Raw genomic sequence first — 13,701 nt, 5'->3', positions numbered from 1 at the left:
AGTCCTCTTAGATTATTTTATATATCATAAAGTAAAACACAAGTTTAGATGATGACATAATCTCAGAAAAGAAAAAGGCTGACACACTGGATTCTGTCCATAAGAATGGTAAAACAAACAACCACCTTTACTACTGAACTTCATGTTTCAGCTCATAATTAACACTATTTAGTCCCATTAAAGAATATCAACTATAAGGGATGCATCAACTAAACAGGTCAACATATTTAAAAGTCATTAAGAATAACCTGTTCACATTATTGCTTGAATACTTTAATTCGTCTTCCAAGTTAAAGGGATAATGGTGTATTAAATCCTTTAGTTTCAGTAAAGAAAGGTAATGATGAAGTTTTTTTTAAATTGGATCATACTGTACACACCCTCGAGAACTATATACTAATCTTGTCTCATGAAAATACTGAATTCAAAATAAGACAACTATTAATGCACCAGAAAAGTTTAAAGAACTTTCTTATTTGATAAGAAAAACTGATACTATATAAGTGTTTTACATACCATTAAGACTTCTTATGCATCTAATATCTAAATTTTTTAGGAGACTGTCATCACGTAGGTCCAAATCTTCAGGAATAGTTTGCAGTGCTAATCTTGCAAACAAAATATCAATCTAAATCAAAACAAAAAGTAATCATTCCACATCCTTTAAACTACAGAATTTTGTTAAAAAGGTCATTACCAGAATACACAGAAAATGATTCTTCTGCAAGTTTGTGCTACCTCATGACATAATAACACTGATAATGTCCTCCTATTGCCCACAAGAAGAAAGTTAAATTATTCAAATATAGGTCCTTCTTTTCAGAAAGTGTTAAAACACTGTAATAGGTAGTTCAAATGAAATCTGCAATTTAACACTTATGAATCTGACTATGTGCATACAATTAATTATCTATGCTGGCTTAATTTCAATGGTGAGTATATTACCAAAAAGAGTTTAGCATATTGCTTACTGAATAATTAAAAATAGTAAAACCATGTTCTACAGATGGGGGGAAAGAAAAGAATTTTCAGAATGGTAAAAAATGTAAGACATTTCTATTGTTGCTTTTGACACACTATTCCATTTACTATGAATTATATGCTATCCAAGTAGTTGGAGAGTCAGATAATTTTAAAGAAGATTAGGATAATACTGAAATGGTAAAAGGTAACTATAGCCATTTCAAGATGATAAGATTAGTACTACAAACTGAAACTTATTAATATTAATGCTAATGATAAGAATGATAAGACTTCATATTAATACAAATGAACAGAAACTAATAGAAGTTACTTTAAAGAATATTTATCAGGAAAGGTAGGGAGATAAAGCAAAGGTAAAACTGACAAAATAATTGTTATAAAAGAAATACTCTTCCCAAATTTAAAATATGAATCATTTTTCTGTGGTAACACAGTTTTTGCAGTATAATAATCAGAGAGACATAAGAAACAAACAGTAAGACATATTTTAGACAAGGAGGTTTTACAGATTACTTAAGAGGAAAAATTTCTATCTAAAAAACCCTCACTCCCAAATAAAGAGAAATTCAGTAAGTTATCTTTTCAAAATTGGTCTTATGTCCACTTTGCTTCTTTCATTTTTCTGAAGAATTAGAAAACTTTTACCTCAATTATAAAGTTTCAGAGAATAGAATACCATGGAATTTGAGAGGCAGGATAGTGTAGTAGTACAAAGAACAATGATCTAGAAATAAAATGTGTGTACACACACACACAGTAAGAGGTACAGAAGTCAAAAAAATGTGTTCATGTTCAGCCTCTGAAACATACTAGCTATGTGATCATGGGCATGTTTTAAGCCCCCTCTGACCCAGGAAATCCTTTAAAGCTAGACTGCCAATAAGCATCATCAAAAAGAATTACCATGCCTGGAATTACAACCAATGAAATTGCAGGCTGAAGAGGAATTACTCTCCTTGAAGTTGACCTATAGTTAGCAACAGCATAGCTATCCTAAGACCTTTAGCATGGCACCCTAGTTATGTACTGGAGAGCTGAGAAATAGAACATTTTATGTGTATTACCTATATTAAACTCTTCCAAATATATCTTATTTCTCTATAAAGTGAATAATTACTTATAGCCATACCCCCATTTAAACAGCAAGTGACTTCCCACTTCCAAAATCCTGTCCAGTATAGAAATTTCCAAATCAAGAATGGTATTTTGGAAGTAAGATAACCAGGAATTTACATACCTTTTCATACAAGCATTTACTTCAAATAAGGTGAACTTATTTTCACTTATTTAATACTTTTAAGTTTAGTTGGGAAAACTTTAGAAATAGTCCAAAAGGGAGTAAAATATTCAATTATTACATTGTTTTAGGGGTGGGGGTGGATGAGGGAATAGATATGATTCCACTGTGTAGAGAACTTCCAATATTGAAACTCCCTCAATCAATGCAGCTTGGTATGCTCTCTACAATTTGTCTTAAACAAATGACTAGGGAAATAGGGGGTTAGGTGACTTGGTCAGGATCAAATAACTTAGTAAGTGACTCCATGTCTCCCTTCTCACTACCACCTCTCAGAATCTCTGGTTTCCTTCAGAGTTCTGTTGAAGTGCTACCTTATAAATGAATCATTTCTTAATTTCCATATATTAGTGGTTTTCAATGGCTGTTCAACAGCAAGCTAGGTATGCTGTGAAATTCTTTTCTATCCCTCAAGACTGCTCTTCTTGGTTTGATACTGGCTGGGAAATGAAGTCCCACACACAGGAACAGTTAGACTACCAGTTTGGCTAGACCACAATATATGTGAAGGGGAGTTGAATTTGTAGTAAGTTAGAGCCAAGTTGTAAAAAATGTTCAATGCTAAACATCATTATTTGATCCTAGAAACAATAAGAAATAACTAGAGTTTATCAAGTAAAGGGGATGATGTGGGGAGATGGGAGATTGAAATCATGGTTTTCTAATGTTTCAGTGAATGAGAAATCAAGGATGACACTGAGCTTATGAACCTGAGGCAAGTGGGATGATGGTGGTGCCTATGACGGAAAAAATAATGAGCTCTATTTTGGAATATTCTGAGTTTGTTAAAATGCAAGGAAGAAATAAATTCAGAAGAGTATAGAGGCAGACTAATCCTGTTAAATTTAATATATAATATAAAAATTTTAGATGGAAGTTCAGCTTCATATATGACTTTTCTATTCCTTAGGAATGATTGTTAAATTCATTTAAAAATTTTTGTTCAAAGATGATTGTCAACTCTGGAGATGGAAATTTCAACTGCGTGAGGAAGGAAGGCAGGAGCCATACTGCAAGGGGTTGAGAAGTAAGTAGAAGCACAAAGGTAGACATTTTATTCTAGGAGTTTAGTTATGAAAGGGAGGAAAGATATAGGACAATAGCTTGAGGAGACATAAAGACTTTTGAGTGGAAGATTTGCAAGAAAGGAACCAATGGATAAGGAGAGATTGAAGATGGGAGTGTAGGGAAATTGTGTATGTGTGCAAGTGGGGGGGGAATCCAATGGAGAAGACAACAGTAGATATGATTAAGGGTTTTATGTAAAGGTTAGCCTTGGAAGAAGATCAAGGATGATGTCAAAAGGTCAAGATGTAGAGAGGAAACTCAGAGCAAATGTCCTCTATTTTCTCAGTAAACTGTGAAGTAAAGCTTCAGTTGAACAGGTGAGGGAAATGCACTGTGTGAAAGGCTTTCAGGAAGGGGAAAAGATTTATAATACCTTCTGTGAAAAGCATGATAAGAGAAATCAATGATGGAGTACGAGGATTATCTTGTTATACTAAGGGTCCAAATAAGACTAGGTAACACAAATCTATAACTTACCCAGTTAGCAAGGTTGCACGATTTCTTGTAGCTTAGTTACATAGCCCGTAGGTAGGAATAGAGGATAAAAGATTAATCCATAATTGGGGTTAACAAGGCATGAGTTGCAATTCAATAAGACAGAAAGGGATTCAAGCAATAACAAATTATAGAACTGACAGTTCACTAAAGGGCTGAACCTGGGAAGGGAGAGAATGTAGCCAGAACAAAGGTGATGACCTGGGCAAGTAATGAAGGGTGGAAGAACTAGAGGTAATAATGAAGACAAAGAATAGACTCAGGCAAGAATAAGGCATTGGATACAGTTGAAATGGTAGGTTAAGATTTAATAAAAGAATTGCAGAGTTCCTGATTATGAAAATGGAAATGTGGGTGAAGACAAGATTATAGGTAAAACCAATTTTGTGTGTGGAGGAGGTAAAGTATAGAAGCTATAACAGTTAAATAATCTGAGGAACTAGGAGATTATGGGGCTTGAGGGAATATCAACATTTAAACTGACATCCTATACTCTAAGTAGGACTCAAGATGCCAAAGAAGACAGTAAACTAGAAACTGTCTAGTAACCACGAAAGTAACCACGAAAGGAAGAAGGATAACCAGTCAGGGCTAGCAGACAGCCACTAGGATCTGCACTGGGTGATAAATTTAGATATCAAGAATCCTAAGGAAGGCAAGGCTACTGAGTGATGGCAGAAGAAGGAACATAAGCAGCAATGGGAAGCAAAGAATATTCCAAATGCCAATCCAGGAACCTGTGGTGTCTTGAGAATAAGAAAAGATACAACTGAAAAGAATAGACAGGGATGCAGTAATATTTAGAGAGAACCAGGTGTCAGTAAATAAATGCTAGAAGTCATAAAGGAACTATAGAGGAAGAATGTAAAGTAAAAGGAAGCTTGCTAATTATACCAAAAGAGTTCTAGAAGAGACAATGCAAAGAGAAGGTAGAGCTAGACTGGGATACTACAGGCCTAGAGCTGAGGTGGATGAGAATAAGGAAACAGAAGCAGCAAGAGAAGTGGATGGTTTACTATGACAGAGCAAAGGATTCAGCAGTCACTGGGATTAGAAGAATATAAGTCAGCAGAAGTTTGCTAACATAGGAAGAAAATACAGTCTAGGAATAAAGCAACCAACTGAACTTTCCTATTATTATTTCTAGCCATACTTTACTAGTTTTTAAATAAAAAGATCCATGTTATATAGGAAAAAAAAGACATCCTTATAAGTCAAGCATAACTGCCACAATTTAACAAACCTGGCTTAAAACTATACACAGGCAACGTAGGCGGTGGCTTCAGTTTATGTGGTAAAGAGTTTTAAGTAATATTGTTTTTATTTTCTAACATCAATAGCTTTCATGGTAGATTACAATCTCTGAAGAATTTTAAGAGATATAGATAGAACATAAGCTCTTTGAGGGCAAAGACTACTTCACTGTCATATCTGAAGGCAAAGACTACTTCACTATCATGTGTTATATCACCATTGCCTGGAACATAGCACATACTTAAATTCTTTTTTTTTTTTTAAGCAATCGGGGTTAAGTAACTTGCTCAAGGTTACACAGCCAGTTATTTCTGGGTGTGGTGCTAAGTATCTGAGCCCGGATTTGATCCCCAGGTCATCCTGACACTGGAGCTGGTGCTCTTTACTCGCTGTGCTACCTGGCCACCCCATTCAATTCTTGATTTATTACCCAAAGGACAATGGAAAAGTATGTAATGTGTATGAACAGGGTAAAATATGACACAATCAAGGAATTGTCAATAAGTGCATAAAGGGCATTGTCAAAGAAATGTCTGAGGAAAAGAAAGATGAATTCCTTATGTATATAGGAAGAAAAAATGACAATCCACATTTCACTTGCATCTATGTAATGCAAGAGGGCAGCTATGTGGTGCAGTCATCAGAACATTGGCTCTAAAGTCAATAAAACTTAAAATTAAATCTGGCCTCAAAACACTAGCTGGATAACCTGGGCAAGTCACTTAACCTCCATTTGCCTCAATTTCCTCATCTGTAAAGTGGAACTAATTGTAGTACTTATTGCTCAGGGGTGTTGTGAAGACCAAAAGAGACAATAACTACAAAGTGCTTACACCACAGTCCTGGCACTTAACAGGTGCAACATACATAAATGTTAATTATTATCATTGTTATTGGTGAGTTGATGATGATGATAAAGATGATGGTGCTAAGAGAACCCAAGGAAGGTCCTCACAACATTATGTGGACCACTTTTGGTTAACTATGGTAGAGATATGGAAAAGAATAGAACGGAATAGGTAGGTATGGATGGATTGTATATGTATTACTCAAAAAAGTACCCGTCACCAATGAGATCACAGATGTACTGGATAATAAAAGTATAAGAATAGAATTAAGACTGACATTGCTACCTACCATCAGTTCAAATAACTCCTGCAAATGTCAGAAAGGCAAGTACAAGAGTTTAAAAGCTGTATTAATGTACATCATCACCCAGTTCATTAATCCTATTCTCCTTAAAGTAAACAGGTTTCACTCATGTCAATTATTAGTTATACTAGGGACATAAACAAAGAGACAAAGTCAAATTAAAATTTTATTTTACCTCTATACCATCAAAACATAGCTTGATAACTGGTACAAACGCCTCTTCAACAGCCTAAAACCAAATTGAAAAATTTCAGTATCTTGAAAACCATATCCATAACAAAATGGTAATTAAATTTCAGCAGTATGCTCATATTAAGTAAAATAAGAATTATTTGGGGGGCACTGGAAGAGGAAAGGACAGAATCATAATACTGCTTTGTATTTTAACTATAAAAATAACTAGCTACTACAAATTAGTCAGATAATAGAGCCTTGAAACATTTTAACACAGCTACACTACTCAAATAATCCTGCATATTACTAATCTATGACTGAAATCCTCTACGCCTACTTAAAATGACAAATTTCATCAAATTAACAGATGCATTAAACTTTACCCGTAAATCTTTTACTTCTTCCTGTAGTTTCAATTTTTCATAGAATGAGGTGAAAAAGTCACTTCGGTCAACATGTCTTGGTGCAACACACAATGCATCAATATCAGCACCTGAAAGAAATAAACCCATCAAATGCAAATAGCACTTCAGGGAATGGTACACTCTAGATCAAGGATTCTTAATGAAGAATTTGCTAACTTATTTTTCTTAATGTTTTGATTACTGCATTTCAATGTAATTAGCTTCCTTGGCAATCCTATGTATTGTCTGTATTTTAAAACATTACTCTGTGATTCATAAATTTCACAAGACTTCCAAAGGGGACGTGGCACAAAAGATGTTAAGAATCTCTTCTCTAACAGTTGATTCATCTGATATAAATAAGCATTTTTCTAAGAAATATAAAGTTTTAACACTAAAACCATTACAAACTTAGAGGCTTTGAGTAATCAGAATTTTCAGGATTTTGCAGTGCCTCATTACACTCTATCATCACTGTACATGCAAAACTCAGTATGTACCTAATCATAAAAACTTTGCAATGGCAGAATTCAAAAGTTTTATACACACACACGCTGATCTAGACATATAATTTCATTGTAAGGAATTCTCAGGGAGGAAATTTCCCTCAATAAAAGACATATAATATTCTGCAAGTTTAAAGTTCTTAGAGACATGCCTTGGGCACTAAGAGATTAAACCCAGTTTGAGACAGAAGGACTTGAACCTAAGTCTTTCTGACTCCTAGGCTGGTACTCTATCCACTATATCACAATGAAAAGACCTATATCATAATGCAGATAATCACCAACTTTTCAATCATTGCCTCTTCTTACAGAGGCAATTGTCTCCTATGGAAAGTCTGGGATGACTGATGATACCATTTTGGGGAAAGTTGTGTTTAGATGAAGAGAATCATCAATAAAACCAGAAAACAGGGGCTAAAAGCTAGAAATTACTTCTTCATTCAAAAATAATAATATAGTCCACCACATCATTCTTTACTACCCTCACCTTCAACTCTTTACTAAAGTCAGATCACCTCCTTGGTCCAGGGGCCAGAGACACAGCCCCAAAGTCAGATGTAAGATTCAAATGTCCCCTCTAATGCTAACAGCCCAGGTGACCTCAGGCAAGTTTTTTAACCAGCTTTACTTCCTCATCTCTAGAATATGAAAGTTGGATATAAAGCCCAGCTCCAGATCTACAGTACTCACTGTCAACCTACCCATGACATACAATTCAAATCCTCACTCATGCCTCTGATCCTCCCAGATCAGAACAAAAAGACTGCCTCTTACATAAAACCTTTCCCCACAGTGTTAGCCTACAATGAACTATTGCTTCTCTATTTCCAGTTGTTCAATAGCTCCTCTTCTCAACTCTCAGGTACCTGTCTTACCTCTCCAAGCTGCCATATCCTTATGAATCAAGAACAGATATCTACCTTTTATAATCTAACACCCTGTGTACTACAAAAGAGGACTCCAATCAATACAGATGAATGGCTAATAGTAATCTGTAAAAGGTCAATTGCTATGTCATTTTTCCTTATCTCTTCCTAGCTGAGCAAAGGGAATACTGTTGATGGACAGCAAAGCATAAAAGGAATGATCTTGAAGGACACTCACCCCTACCTATTTATAAACTACCAACTATAAACTCATCCCTCAGCTTCATTCAAATCCCTACTATGGTACATAGGGATTAAAGTGACGTTCTTTTCTTTTTTTCCAAACCAACAAAAACAATCCCCAATACACAATATAAAACTGTCTCCAAGTAAACAAAACAACCTTTACCTTTTGTATGAACTCCTAATCTGTAGGATCCAAATGTAAAAATTTTTCCTCCAACATTTTCAATTACAGACTGTGGAAGATTCTATTAAAACAAAAGACATAAGGTTATCTTTCAAATGTAGAAGAATGGAAACTATTTTTGATGATTTTTGCTTTTCAAACAAAGACCAAAAGAAGTTTTAACACAGACTTTGATGTAAGAGGTCTTCAGGACTCCTACAAACTGCACTGTATAAGCTCTATAAATTTATATGCCCTTCACATACTAACTTTCAAAAACCTTCAGAAATCTTATTTTTCAAGATATATTGTTTAATTTATCAAACCCCTGTGACTAAAGGCCCCTGCCAATCAAAAATATTTTTAAAACAGATATCACACATAAAGTCCTTAATAACTACAATATTCAATTTTAAATGTTAGCATTCTCCACTTTTAATTGCAAATGCATTCCTAGAAACAATGTCATAAAAAAAACAACACTGTAATACAGACCAGCTTCTCCCATAGGAATAATGTAATAACTGAGCTTACATTCCCAAATGACTAAAAAGTAACTAAATAAATTAATCAAGCTACTACAAGCCTTTTAATAACTATTTTATGCACCATGTCCTACAAAATGCATATATGCTCTATTATTTTCCTTCTCATCTCCTTTCTTCCCCTCTCCACTATGTGTATGTGTATGAATATTTATGTGTATATACAGACAGTTCTTGCTTTACATAAATTCACATTAAGCAAATTCAGTTTTACATAAAGAATTTTGAGAGAAAAACACATTCCAAAAAAAGCTATATTAACTTTACAGTATTATGCTTGCTCTCTCTGCTTTAGCCCCTTGGCTCAGCACTGTGTGGCCTCTCACCCCCACTCAAAATAACAAATGCCTTCCAAGTTAAAGCAGAACTGACACATGGAGACACTACCATCAATGTGCTAGATGTGGGAAGTCAGACAGAGGGACCCTGACTTGAGACTTCCAATGTTTAGAGACCTTTGCACAACTATGCCCACGCATCCAAATGTCATATCCCTGCATGTCTTGTCTTCCATTCATCCATACTCAGGTACCACATGTCCCTGCCCCCCACCCTCATATTCCTTCTCCTGCTCTCACTTCTCTTATCCCTGACACTCCTTTGAACTGTGTCAGCCCTTCACTTCAGAGAATCATCCCCTAGTTCATCCTTCCTGTCCTCTTAAATGTCTTTATATGGATAACTGTGGAATGGTCAGCTTACATATATAGTGAGGGAAGGGGAAAGGGTGTGTTTGTGTTTGTGTGTGTGTGTATGTGTATGTGTGAGAGAGAGATTGTCGATTATACGGTTGAAATATGTCTATTTCTGTTACCCATAAATGTACCTGAAAAAACTGAGAATTTCCTAGCTAATGTGCAGTCAATACCTGTTACTATCCTTTGAGATCCTATTCTAAGTCTTTATTTTGGTATTAAGTTATAATACGGGTAAATTACCTCAAGAAACTAATCACCATTTTAAACATTGATTCTATGGGTAAAATGTCCTGTAGCAAGAAAAGAATTTGGAAGATTGATGAATGCTTACACTGCCCCAGTTTTGGTCACATGTGTCACACTCTCAAAAAAGGAATAAGGTTACTCAGAAAATAATCTCATTAGATCAAAGTATGGTATGATAGCTAGTTGTTTCTATATGTCATAAGTTGGGTGACTATAACTCAAAGACTGCCTAATAATAATTACTAAGTCATCCCAAAATTTCAATGCAGGATGACCTAACTTCAGGAAAATTAAATATATGAAAACACAAACATATAAAATAGACCAAATAAGAATTATTCACATTACTAATTCTTTACTTCATAAATGGAGGGTTGAAGGCTTGGTTCGAAGAGCAATTCCCAAATTACTTACAATTTTATTTATAAATTTTCAACAACATTATCTATTGTTCAAAGTAATGTATATCTTGTGCAATAAATAAATCTAAATTCTGAAGTGCATTAGTCAAAATTATCTCTAACTCCTTAAGCTGGAGTTGAGGACTTAAAAGTTATAACAATCCAGTTATAAATTTTTATATCAACATCCAGAATGGACTATGAAATTCGCCATGAGACAATTTTTGATCTCCAATTTAGCTAAGAGGGTTTTACAAATCTGAATAATGGAACAAACTTATTGTTATTATTATTATACCCAGAAGTCTTAAAATGTCCATACCTTGCTTTCACTGATTTCCCGTATCCATTCTTTTACCAGGTTATTTAATTTTCCCAAAATTAAAATCCTGTTGAGAAAACATTTTCTCTATATTATCATTTAAATTGCTCATCATTCAATATCACATCACTGATAAGATGAATGAAACTAAATCCCAAAAAACCTTTCCATAGCTGAATAGTTTCATTAACTAGTTTTCCTGCACTTAAGTCTTGTGTTCTTTGACATCTAGGCTGTCTGTGAAAGATATTACAAATATTTAAGATATCAGCTGTGTAACTCTACACAGCTGCTATATCATAGTCATACACAAAGCTCTCCATTTCTCCCCATAAATTCCTAACCATACTACACAAACACATTGCATTAAAAAAAAAGTTTCATGGGAGTATACAGGCGTAGCCAAAGCAGGAACATGACCTATGACTCCACAGAAGAATATAAACTACCTTAAGTAAATACAAACAGCAAAAGAAGTTTCAACCATCCCATAGGAAAACTTGCACATGACCCTAGGTCATCCCTGGCACTATGGCCTTCTTTATTCTGTTTCTATATGATACCTGACCTGGCCCAGGGGTGGTGTGGGGATCCATGATGTTACTTTGTACTGCTGCCAGCCAGGACGAACGACCTCTTGTGAGTAAACTATCCCAATTAATCTAATTAACCCTAATAAAACTAATTAATAACCCAACCATACCTCTATTTTTGGTATCTCAGTATTCACTCAGAGGGTATGCCTCCCTGTAATTGGCATAATTAGGGAAGAAGAGATGTCCCCCCTTACATTTGTTGCAGTTGGCAGGATACTAAATAAAATGGCTTAGGAAGTAAGGCTTCCACAGCCATCCTCATTCCAAAGGTGGATGTAGCATGTTTGCTAGAGGGGAATCCCAACTTAGCTATCCACATCCAACTCATGGAATTGGATATATAGGCCTCCAATTGATTCATTCTCCAATTCAGGCCACTCCTTATTCATTCTTTCCTGGTTCATGAAAAGAGAAATTTATTTAAGGGAGCAGGAAGGGGAAGCCCAAGCCTTCCTAAAAACTCCCAGACAGAAAAGCTACAATAGCTTGGGGAAAAATCCTGCTAGTTAGATCCATTACTGAGTGAGGAAACTCAGTAAGGACTGGAAAAAAATTTTTTAAAGGGGGGGAGGGTTGGAATTGATAATTACTGTATTAGAAAAGGTAAAAAGAACAGAATTTGTAGATTTCCTTTTATCTGTAAACTGAAACCATATGTTTGGGCAAGGCCATCAGCCCCATGAAAAGAGCTTGTTTTGGGTTATGGAATTCCTAAACAATGAAATTGGGTTACTGATAAATTACAAGTTTGTTTAATATACAGAAGTGATTTCTAATGATTTATCTTCACTTAAGAATGAGTTTAGGGGCAGCCAAGTAGCACAGCAAGTAAGAGCACCGGCTCCAGTGTTGAGAAGACCTGGAGATAGAATCCCGGGCTCAGACACTTAGCAGCCACCCAGAAACACCTGGCCGTGTAACCTTGAGCAAGTTACTTAACCCCAATTGCTTAGGGGCGGCCAGGTGGCTCAGCGAGTAAGAGCACCGGTTCCAGTGTTGGGACGACCTGGAGATCGAATCCTGTGCTCAGACACTCAGCACCACACCCAGAAATAACTGGCCGTGTAACCTTGAGCAAGTTACTTAACCCCAATTGCTTTAAAAAAAAAAAAAAAAAGAATGAGTTTAAACTCAAGAAGAGGAAAAGAAAAACAAGTGAAGGATATTAAGTGAAATATCTTAAGTATACAGGAGTTCTGGTAAACTTTTACTGCTTACTTCAACTCCATGAGAGTAAAAATAATCGTATCTAGCCCTAAGCTGTAATTACTGAAACTTGCCACTTGAGGTAAAAAGTTCTTGGGACTGTAACAGATATTGTTTAGAATTTTGAATTCATGTATAGCTATCTGACAGATCATTAAGTCAGTAATCCACCACTGGAGAGATATGCCACAAGCTACTTAGAGGGAATGTGATGATGAACTGTTACAGGTGGAGGTCTGTATCTGGGGAAAAAAAACAAGAGGATGACCTTAGCATAGGCAAAGGTAGGATCCTTTTGGCTCAGTTTCTCTATTATATTACTTCCTTTTGAATAGGAATGTTTGCCACCTGGCTATTCCTGAGTTTGGCTATGAGATGGAATTGTTAGTGCATGTTTAGCTGTCAACTGTGGCCCTTACCTGAAGTCAAACAGAGATAAGGATGGCTTTATCCTACCATATATGTGTTAAGATATTTTGTGCCCCTAGGCTTATGCCTGAACAACCAGTTTGATGATTTTATTGTTTTCAATCTCAGTGTGTAGTCATTCCATATCCCAAACAATTAAGTAAATTAATACTTAGGCTTGTCATCTGTCTGCTAATAGTTCTATAATCATGTAAGATTAAGTCCCTGAAATATTTCATTCTTTCAAAATGCTATGGGAATAACTAGATAAAGATATGAATCTATTAATTTATGAGGTTAAAAATTAGAAACCTCTTCTGTTTTGTTATAATAGAATTTCAGTATCACCAGTCATCTTAAGAATGTTTGTATAATATCTATTCCATTTGAATACAGTTAACAACTGAACATGTTTTACTGCAGGCAATCCATTTAATATACACTGTCCTCCATATACAATTAAGAATTACCTAACGTTATCTACACATCCCATCCCAAGCCTTCTGTTACAACTGGGAGTAAAGTCCGCCTCTTGTAGGTAAATTCATTTGTATAACCACTGAACCTAGGGGTAGAAAGCCTCTACATATCAAGACTGTTGGTACCTATATTTTAATATGTGAATAGATTCTCAACAGCATCTGACCCTCCTAAAGCAACTAGAACGGGA

The 13,701-nt window shown here is 35.4% G+C and overlaps 1 protein-coding gene across 6 annotated transcripts in view; it reads right to left on the bottom strand.

Moving 5' to 3' along the window:
* LOC138173870 (poly(A) polymerase alpha) overlaps positions 1-13,701 on the bottom strand; it is a 77,098-nt gene that overhangs the window by 43,445 nt on the left and 19,952 nt on the right. For all 6 annotated transcript variants that reach the window (XM_069103944.1, XM_069103948.1, XM_069103945.1 and 3 more), the window contains exons 3-7: positions 10,822-10,888; positions 8,610-8,691; positions 6,808-6,917; positions 6,426-6,479; positions 517-628 (exon numbers count right to left, since the gene is read on the bottom strand). In XM_069103944.1, coding sequence (XP_068960045.1) covers positions 517-628; positions 6,426-6,479; positions 6,808-6,917; positions 8,610-8,691; positions 10,822-10,888 — 425 coding nt within the window. The remainder of the gene's footprint in view (positions 1-516; positions 629-6,425; positions 6,480-6,807; positions 6,918-8,609; positions 8,692-10,821; positions 10,889-13,701) is intronic.

The sequence above is a fragment of the Petaurus breviceps genome, unplaced genomic scaffold, assembly GCF_028583685.1.
Source record: "Petaurus breviceps papuanus isolate PSGF00001 unplaced genomic scaffold, PetGlider_PUasm1.0 66, whole genome shotgun sequence".
Taxonomy (NCBI): Eukaryota; Metazoa; Chordata; class Mammalia; order Diprotodontia; family Petauridae; genus Petaurus; species Petaurus breviceps.
The sequence above is the reverse complement of the archived record's forward strand: the minus strand, read 5'-3'. Positions and strand labels throughout refer to the sequence as shown.